The 10263-nt window shown below is 38.7% G+C and overlaps 2 gene segments (V, D, J or C); one reads left to right on the top strand and one right to left on the bottom strand.

The window, feature by feature from the left end:
* Nucleotides 1–6390: 6390 nt before the first annotated feature.
* LOC115824842 (Ig kappa-b4 chain C region-like) lies at nucleotides 6391–8907 on the bottom strand. The segment is given in 4 exon segments: nucleotides 6391–6707; nucleotides 8057–8082; nucleotides 8342–8422; nucleotides 8888–8907. Coding segments are annotated over 4 exon segments (444 nt in total).
* Nucleotides 8908–9730: 823 nt separating this feature from the next.
* On the top strand, nucleotides 9731–10263 carry LOC115824841 (Ig kappa chain V region 3381-like). The segment is given in 2 exon segments: nucleotides 9731–9779; nucleotides 9926–10263. Coding segments are annotated over 2 exon segments (387 nt in total).

Below are 10263 nucleotides of genomic sequence, written 5' to 3'. Positions count from 1 at the left end.
TATAGAGCTTTACAAAAACCTCCCTCAGTCAGACTGCACAGAGACTGCACTGCTGCAGTTGGGACCTACTGCAGGCGCTGAGGGGGAGGATGTGATACACCACAATCACACACTCTGTGGAGGAGAGGAATCACATCATACTAACTCTAACAACAACAATATTGAGTTACAAACATCCATCAAAAATATCTGTTATGAAAATGAATACACAGGACATTCTTTATTAAGCATTATTTATAGAGTCATCCTCATACCAACCATTTGAATCTTTCTGATGACTGTGTAAGAGTCGATACGATAATTCTTAAAACAGAGATTTTGTTGCTCCCTGGTTCACTCACCCCGTCTACTGGCGGTTTTGAGTTATGTTCTTTCTTCAGTCACTTCTTTGTTTTTCTTGGTTCAGTTATTCATTGGTTTCACCTCTGTATGTAAATCAAGCCTGGTGCTCACTTTGCCCAGCCGGCATTTCAACGTTTACTCAAGGTTGAGTCAACGTCATGGACCAAGGTTGAATCACCAGTGAATTTTGTTTCGATTTTGAAAATCGAACCAGCGTTGATATCACAACATGGTTTCAGCGTCTTACTTTTCAACACTGGTGAATACAAGGTCTTGCGTTGACATTGAATTAATGTTCAATTAAGTATTGATTTTGAAAATCAAATCAAGATTGATATCGCGACATTGTTTCAACATCGTACTTTTCAACACGGGTGAAGGTGTTGCTTCAACACTGAATTAAGTGGTAATATTAAAAATAGAATCAACATCGATATTGCAACGTTGTTCCGATGTCTTCCTATAAGGAGTTAACTACACTAGAGAGTGTCTTACTTTCTTTCTGAATTTAATTTATTTTTATGTTTAACTGCATTATAGTGTGATACTGCACCATGACAACCACTCAGTCACAGGAAAACTCTCTTACAAGGTAAAACTCAAGACATGAAGTACTGCTTGTAAATCATCTAGTACATTAATAACTAAAACAACCAGCCTTATACCTCCGGCTACACTTCACCTAAATGGTGATGTCCCAAATTACTATCTGTAACCTAAAAACTTAAGACATAGAAACAGATATCCCAATAACAACAGTAATCATGTCCCAACACACATCTACTTGAAACATGTTGTCTGACAACAAACAAACAGTGAAACTTGCCCAACAGAGCAAAAGGGGTGAGGCCAATGACCACTCTCTGATGCTACAGTATTATAACCTAGTTTGCAATTGGATCAACAATGCAATTGTTATATGTAGTGCAACTTGCTTTGCATAACTTGCAATACTACTATCCCTATATTATAAACACAAAAATAAACAAATCTAAATAAGTCAATACTAAAGCTTGAATGTGATCAAACTAGACTCCCTGGAAAAAGATATTATGACACTTTCCTGAATAAATATGAGGGAAAGCAGGTGTTAAAATTTTCTTTTGCTTGTTGTTGAAGACATTATGTCGATTTAATGCACAGATCTTTCAGCGTCGAAATTTCGACGTTGACTTATAAGTATTGTGTTAACCTTTTTACAACCATTAGCATTAAATGTTGTTTCAACGTTATTTCAACGTTGAAACAACGACTGACATTACTGCAACCACATTTCAACGTTGAAGGTCGGTCACGTGCCAGCTGGGTTAGTTTCCTTTGTGAAGCCTTTGTCTGATGTGACCTGAAGTTCCTGAGTAAGTCTTTTTTTTTCTTTTCCCCCTTTTATTTATTGGTTTTCACAAAAAAGATATAATGGAATCATACACAATACATACAAGACTTGAATATAAAAGAAGAAAGTAACAACAACAAACAGACAGAGGAAACGCCACCACTAGGACAAAAGGATAATAATCTGCAGGGATTATATCGGCATTCATTACTTGGGTCTTGATCAATCTCAGACCGAGGAGACTATTCCAATAAGTAGAGTATACGTCAGAATTACACAATGAACATCCCTTGGAAAAAAAACAAAACAAAAGAAGAAAGGGGAAGAAAAGAAAGACACACACATACACAAAAAGAGAGACACAGATAAATAAATAGATAACCCACACTGAAATACAGTTAAACACAACAACAACAACAACAACAACAACAACAAACAAACAAACAAAACAAAAAACAAAACAGAAAAACAAAACAAAAAACAATACAAACAGGACACAACACTCAAACGGACCTACGGTACAGAGCCCAACGCTTGCTTCAGCAAGTGATGTGAACAACGAGCCTCACCAGATCATAACTGATTCACCAATTAATTAATAAACGGTTGCCACACTGTAAAGAACCTATTGCCAGCAAATCTGATCTTTTCCAAATATAGAAACTGCAGAGTCTCCCTCACCCAGTGTTTAAAGGTTGGGGGGGGGGGGGCACATTTCCAATTCAATAAAATTATTCAAAAAATAAAAGCAATACAGTTAGATTGTGTTTTTTGTGAGGGGGGGCCTTTTCACACTGGACACCAAAAAGGGCTGTGAGTGGATCGGGATCTATAGGTCTCTTGAATATCGTGGAAAAGGTTTTAAAAATTAAAGACCAGTAGCTCAAAAGCCTGGGGCAGAACCAAAAAGTGTGAGCTAGAATAGCCGGTGAATAAGCACACCTGTTGCAGGAAGCATCCACTGAAGAATAAATCCTTGAAAGTTTTGCTTTGGACATGTGTAGTCTGAGAACCACCTTAAATTAGACAAGCCCATGTCTGGCACAAATTGAAGAGGAATGTATCCTTGATAGTACGGAAGACCATTCACCATCTGAGAGTTTCACATTTAAATCGGCTTCCCATGCCTCCCTCAGTGCAGAAAGAGACTCAGTCTGTATGGATGACAGTCTCATATACATGACAGAGATTGTGCCTCTGAGGGAGGGGTCCACTGGAAGTATAAGGTCGAGTGGTCGCTGTTCAGGGATTGACGGAAATGATTCTGTCGTCTTGCGGATAAAATCCCGAACCTGTAGATATCTAAAGAAACATGCTTTTGGCATGCTGTACTTTCCAATCAGTTGCTCCAAAGAAACAAAATTTTCTTTGTGAATACAAGGTAGTTTCTTATTCCAAATAAAAGCTGAAATCATTTTGTTCAGATGTTTTATAAAAAGAATTAGTTACATAAACTGGAAGTGCTTGAAACAAGTAGAGGAATTTGGGTAAGGTGTTCATTTTAATTATATTAATTCTACCTGCTAGCGAGAAAGGAAGCACAGACCATTTGTCAAGGGCCACCCTAGTACGTTCCAAAAGAGGAACGAAATTAAACTTAAAAAGGTCTGCTATGTTCCGATTTACCACCACATCTAAATAGGTAAGGTAGTCCGGTGCCACCCTAAAAGGAAATGTACTAAAGGACAATAATTGTGCAGATTGGTTAACTGGGAAGAGCTCACTTTTAGAGAGATTAAGTTTATACCCAGAAAGTTTACTAAAGTGATCTAAAATGGTCATAATGTGGGGCAGAGTGTTATAGGGGTCTGTAATATATAAAAGTAAATTGTCAGCACATGACTATAGCTTCAGCACTCTTCCCCCTCTAACAATGCCACACATCTTGGGTGAAGACCGTAAGCAGATGGCCAATGGCTCGATAGCAAGAGCAAACAGAAAGGGGGAGATAGGACACCCCTGCCTTGTATCACAGTGTAGAGCAAATTACGAAGAATCTGTACTAATGGTGTGAACAGAAGATGTGGGGGATGCGTATAGTAGCTTCACCCAGGATATAAAATTAGGACCAAATCCAAATCTCTCTAAACAATTAAAAAGGTAACCACATCCCACCCTATCAAACGCCTTGTCAGAGTCTAATGAGATCATTACTTCTTGAATCTTTTGACTAGGGTCTGAAGAATATATGATATCCAGGAGCCGGCGAATATTAAAAAAAGAGAGATGGTTTTTTATAAACCCAGTTCGGTCTGGGGATATAACTGATGGTAGGGTGGCATCCAGATGGAGGGCCAAGAGTTTAGCAGCTTATTATCCACATTGAGAAGCGATATGGGGCGGTATGATCCACAGCTCACAGGGTCTTTATCCTTCTTCAGTAACCAGGATATGGAGGCCTGATACAAGGTCGGGGGGATGTAGCCCCTGACAAATGATTCCTCAAAAACCAAAAGCAGTATTGGTAATAAAATGTCCCTAAATTTCTTTAAAAATTCTACAGTAAATCCATCTGGCCCAGGGCCTTTTGAATTCTGTATATTGTTTAGTGCTGAGTAGATTTCCTCAACCGAGACGGGTTACTCCAGGGGCCCTTTATGTGATTCACTTATTTGAGGGACGACAAAAGTATCAAAAAAAGATCTGACTTCCGTAGGGTTATGAATTAATTCAGATGAGTATAAAGAGGAGTTAAATTTCATAAACTCATTATTAATTTCTTGTTCATCATTGGTGATTTGACCGTTGGTCATGTGGATGCTTGAAATCAAAATGGATGGTGTGGATTGTCTAATTTGTTGAGCCAGAACCTTTCCAGCTTTATCAGAATGCTCATACAGTTTAGAACGAGACTGAAGGAGCAATTGCTCTGTTTGTTGCGTTACCAATAGGTCAAACTCAATTTGCAGGGACAGCCTCTCTTTAAAAAGTTCAGGTGTGGGGGAAGTTGAATATCAGTAGTCTAATTGCTGAATTTGGCTAGTAAGCTTATTAAGATGTTGTTTTCTAGTTTTCCTCTCCCAGACAGAAAAAGAAATAATTTCTCCTCTCAGGTAAGCTTTAAGGGATTCCCAAAGAGTAGACTTACTAATATCTGACATGTCATTTATAGAAAGAAATACTTCAATACATGTATTAATAAAACCAATGAATTCCAAGTTCCTGAGTAAGTCTTTTTGAGTGACTTTGAATCCTGCCTTGTTCTTGTTTTCGTGTTCCTGTGCCTCTGTTTTCTGGTGTGCCCTTTGTTCAATGGAAGCTGGTAACTTACACATGCACCAAGTTTCCCAGTTTGTGACAGAAGTCTTCACCCAAATTATTAAAGCAACAAACCAGCCCCAGCTCATGGAGTCCTGTTTTTCTTCTGTGGTGGAACCTGAGAGGTATGATGGGTCTCCCCTGAAGTGCTGAGAGTTTCTCTCCCAATGCTGCTGGTACTTCACACAAGAGGGGATCCATGCTGAATCAACCTGGGTGACAGTGATCATTTCCCTTTTGAAAGGCCAGACCTTTTGCAACACCTTGCCTTCCATAAATCTTTGGCCTATGACAAGTTTATCTCCCTGTTTCCATTCACCTATGAATCTGCTGCCAGATGAGACAGGAGGTGAGATGGAGTGGCAGAAGTGTGTCACCTCAGAGGATCAGGTCATCTGTGATCTCTTATGTAGACAGTAGTCTTCTGTGATTTCTTATGTAGACAGTAGTCTTCTGTGATCTCTTATGGAGACAGTAGTTGTCTCCGACCTATACACACTTTTACTAATACAGTAATACGTTAATACATTAATAATAATACAGTAAAGTCATAGCATCTGTTTCACATTCAAACACTAAACTAAAAATGTAAACCACACGCACACCTGTCCCAGTCTCAGGGGGTTTAGGGCTGTGTGAGTGGGTGCTGTGAGGGTGAAAGTCAGATTTGCATGTGCAGGGCGACACCCACACTCCCAGAATAGAGCAGCACTGTGGCCAGATGTTCCCCCGTCCCCAGGGGGCTAGAGTGAGTTTACAGATCATTACTTTAGTATCAGTGTCATCAAGAAGACCAAACCTGGACTAGGTGATCAACATCTGAGTCCGACTAATACACAATCAATATCTCCCACACTCATACTCAGTGTGTTTTAATGGTTTTTGTAATAGCTTATAGTGAATTCATTTATAATAATATTGATATTCATAGATTTATGATGAACTTATAATGTATTTTTTTTTTACTTTACAAAAAAGTTTGTTAAAATATAAATGATAAATAAATCAGTTTAATATATAAAGAAGTATTTGTTTGTTTATTTGTGTAGTTATTAATTCAGTGGATCAGTTTCCTGGTAAAGAGAATTATGTTTAATAAAGACAGACACACAGACAGGGGAATGGTTGTGATTGAAAAGCTCTTTATTTTCATGATGAATAAAATAGAACAAGAGTTAAGCAGTAAAGTACACACATACAGTGGACATGAATGGATTTGATATGAAACACAACAATATCACATGGAAGATGCTCTGATGACAACTCAAGCTGCTGGAAAGACTCACACACAGGGTCAAATCCAGCACAAAGCCAGTCTCATACACTCATAACAGAAACAGGAGGGAGAGGAGGTGTGTATGTGTGTGTGTGTGTATGTGTGTGTGTGTGTGTGTGCGTCTGTGTGTATGTGTGTGTGTGTGTGTGTGTGTGTGTGTGTGTGTGTGTGTGTGTGATCACTACTCAGAACACTGGTCTTTCCTCAGTGTCTGGGTCACTGCAGACTGGGAGCCCTGTGTGGCCTCACAGGTCACTGACATCTTACTCCACTGCTCCTCCTGGAGGGTGAGGGTGCTGCTCCAGCTGTAGAGACCGTCCTTCTGTAAAACCCCAGGGCTGGAGCTCACCCCTGAACTCCAACTCTTACCATCCACCTTCCAGTTCAGCTTCCAGTCTGAGGGGAAGCCCTTGTTGGCCAGACACATGAGTGTGGCTTTCCCCTGCTGCAGCTCCACGCTGGAGGGGGGCAGGACCGTGAGGGTGGGCTGGGTGTCACCTAGGAGACAGATGAGAAATCACAGCTGTCATTGGGTGGAGAGAGAGCTGACATGTGTCCATCAATCAGTAGAGGGACACAGCAGTATGAGACATGATTAGTCTCCATCTCACATTCATATGTGTGTGATTTTCTTCTTTAAACACACACTTTATCTGTGCTTCAAAAACAGACAGGCTCTGCCTCTTTCACTTCCCTTATCTTTGACTCACAGAGCACAACCAAGATCAGCAGAGCGTTGAAAGACAGTTACAGTCATTTTATAAATAACTGTTTATTCCAAAACACACTTTCATGTGAAAGTAAAACACATCTCTACAATTTTTTATTTCTGTTCTTTTGGAGTCGTTGAAGAAAAAAATGTTTTTAAAAGTTCCCTCACACAATCTGTTTTAGAATATTTAAAACATATTGTGCATATTTTGATAAACATGAGGTTTACTAATTGTGAGGTTTGCTGAGTTTTGAATACATTCTGTTGTAATACAAACCATGACATTTTTTAAGACAAAAAATTAGCTATCTTTCAGTTTTATCCGGTAGTTTGAAATCTCACATGAACTGAGAAAGAAATCTAATATGTATATTTTACTGGATTTCTGAATGATGAAGTATTATTAAACATTTGAAATTAAACATTACATGTCCATGCGAAATAAATGTCATAATGTAAAGAAATTTATATTTCATATATATATATATATATATATATATAATCTCATTTTCTATCATTTTTAATTTTAAAAAGTAAAAAAAATGAGAAATACAAAGGCGACTGTATTAGAGACTATTTTATTCTAACAGCCGACACTGTCACTGCCCCAACACTAAATATACATAAAACTTAATACTTTATAAACTGTGTCATTTATAAACTACACAGTGTTACTACACTTTATTTTAATCTGAATTTAAAATGTTTTCATAAAGAGGAGAGACTTTTACTTACGTCCAATTGAAACTTTGGTGCCTCCACCAAAAGTCCACCACAGTGATACAAACTGGTTAAGTGGCCGTACAAAAACCTCCTGCTCTAATGACTCTGATCTCTCTGTGCTTTACAGCACATTGTTTCACACTGTTAACATTATTACTCATCAGTCTATCAATACTCATCAATCACCCCATCAACTCATTCAAATTCCAACATTTACAAATATTTTGGTGTCATTTTGTGTTTTTATAAACATCAAGCTGACTATTAGTTTACTCATAAACAAATCCAGGATTAAAGAATCATTTCCCCCACAGACACTCATCTGTCACATGGGAACTAATTACACATCATTTCCTAAAACAATTGATAGATTTGATATCTAAGAAAGAAAAAAATACATCTGGATACTCACTGCCAACATCCAGTTTGATTCCTCCACTATGGAGTCACTGAACAAAAATCCTCTAATGTAGAAACAGATGGAATTAGGTCTGAACAATTAGAGATCTGAGCTGTACACATTGCCCCCTGCTGGATCATATGGGAACTGCAGATAGTGTAGTTTCTCACTGTGACTGGCAGGAATGTGTGTTAGACAGGTTTCCTCATCCTCCATAAACTCACACTGACCACTTCAAGTCCCTCAGGCCAGCTGCAGCTGCTCTATTTCAGCACAGGGAGTTTCAGCACCACAGACCTGAAGGTGTCTGCAGGAGCCTGGACAGAGTCCAGAACAGAACAAATGAGGTCCAGGTGAAGCTGATCAGGGAGAGCACTCCTGAGTTCAGACAAACCACATCACTGCTCTTCACACAGCCCAGAGACCCAGATGAACACACACATTCTCTCACATTCCTCCTCTCATTTACACACACACATAGTGAGAGAGAGAGAGAGAGAGAGAGAGAGAGAGAGAGGCAGAGACCCACAGACAAAAATCCAATTCCTTTCAACAGATCAAACACACACTCTCAGTTTAGTTATCCAGTACAGTATAGATCAAATTACCAGTTGTCTCGATATCAAAGACACATAGGACAAATCTTTCTCAATAATTCAGTACTAAAGTCAGAGTTTAAAGATCAGATGGACCAGAGAAATAGAGATGAATTTATTAAATGAACTGGATAAGAAGACTAGTGAAGAAGTGAAGAAGAATTCTGTTACAGGGATGATGAGTGAAGAGTAAAGAGGAAAAGTCTCTATATTACAGTGGAGTCACAGAGTGAGTGAGTTAATTTACCTTCTCTCAGTGAAAGGCATGTGGAGAGTGTGGTCAGAGGAGAAGGATTCTTACAGAACAAATAAAAGACACAGAATTCAACTGTAAATGATGAGATACGAGAAATGTTTACTCTGATATTTCCTCATTTATCTCTGTAAGAGTCACTGTGCTATTGTTTAATATCACTGGATCAGTAGGATTCATTTAGTTCATTAAGACTGAGATGTGATGTTAGTCAGATGTAACAGAAATGCAACTGTAAAATAATGGTTGATTTAACATCAAGGCTTCAAGGCCCTGTTTCTTTGACAGCTGACTGGGTGAAAGGAGAGAGAGGGTGGGGAAATGACCCAGTGAGTTAATGAGTGGGGGGTGGGATATGAGTCCGGGGGCGGGCGATCTACATATAGCAATGGGACATCATAGTTTTTCAATTTTTATTCTTGTCTAATAGAAGACATTAATTCTTCACTGAGACAACATCACAGATAGAGGAGTTAAATTAAACCATGAAAACATCACATTTATAAGACATTCATTCTCATAAGACAATCATTTTTTACAGTAATTCAACCTAATCTGGAATAATGACAGATAGAAATACTGGAAATAAAGTCTATGTCAGTAAATATGTAAGTTGTATGTATTGTAATCATATAAAACTCTTTATATTACTTATATATTGTAAACTCTTTATATATTTTCTAAAACCCTGCGCTGTCAGCAAGATCATTTCCATAGAGAGAGGACACTTTGCATTGGCAGCACATGCTTGAGTGCTCTGGGAGTGTTTATAGCCCTGTGAGTTTAAGACTTGATGACTGAGAGCTGCCTGTCCCAGTAACTTAACTTGCAGCAAGCATGACTTTCATCACCATCTTCATCTGGACACTTTTGTGTTGTATTAAAGGTAAAAAGAAATGTATTTCATAGACAGATTCTGTTGATTTCATACATACGTACTTCATATATTTATTTATGTTGTTATATTTATTTATGTTGAGTTCCTTGAAAAATGTTACATGTATGTTTTTTTTTTCATCTCTCTTGTATCAGAGTCCAGAGGTCAGGTGACTGTGACTCAGACTCCTGCAGTGAAATCTGCTCTTCCAGGAGACTCTGTTACTGTGAGATGTAAGACCAACAGAGCTGTTAATGACTGTAGCAGGTATCAGAACTGTTTAGCCTGGTACCAACACAAACCTGGAGAGGCTCCGAAACTCCTGATTTATTATGCAAGCACCCGTCAGTCTGGAGTTCCAGATCGTTTCAGTGGCAGTGGATCTGGTACTGACTTCACTCTGACCATCAGTAACTTCCAGACTGAAGATGCAGGAGATTATTACTGTCAGAGTGTACATCAGATCAGTGGTAGCTGGGTGTTGACACAGTGA

This window comes from Chanos chanos, chromosome 12 (genome assembly GCF_902362185.1).
Source record: "Chanos chanos chromosome 12, fChaCha1.1, whole genome shotgun sequence".
Classification (NCBI taxonomy): Eukaryota; Metazoa; Chordata; class Actinopteri; order Gonorynchiformes; family Chanidae; genus Chanos; species Chanos chanos.
The sequence above is the reverse complement of the archived record's forward strand: the minus strand, read 5'-3'. Positions and strand labels throughout refer to the sequence as shown.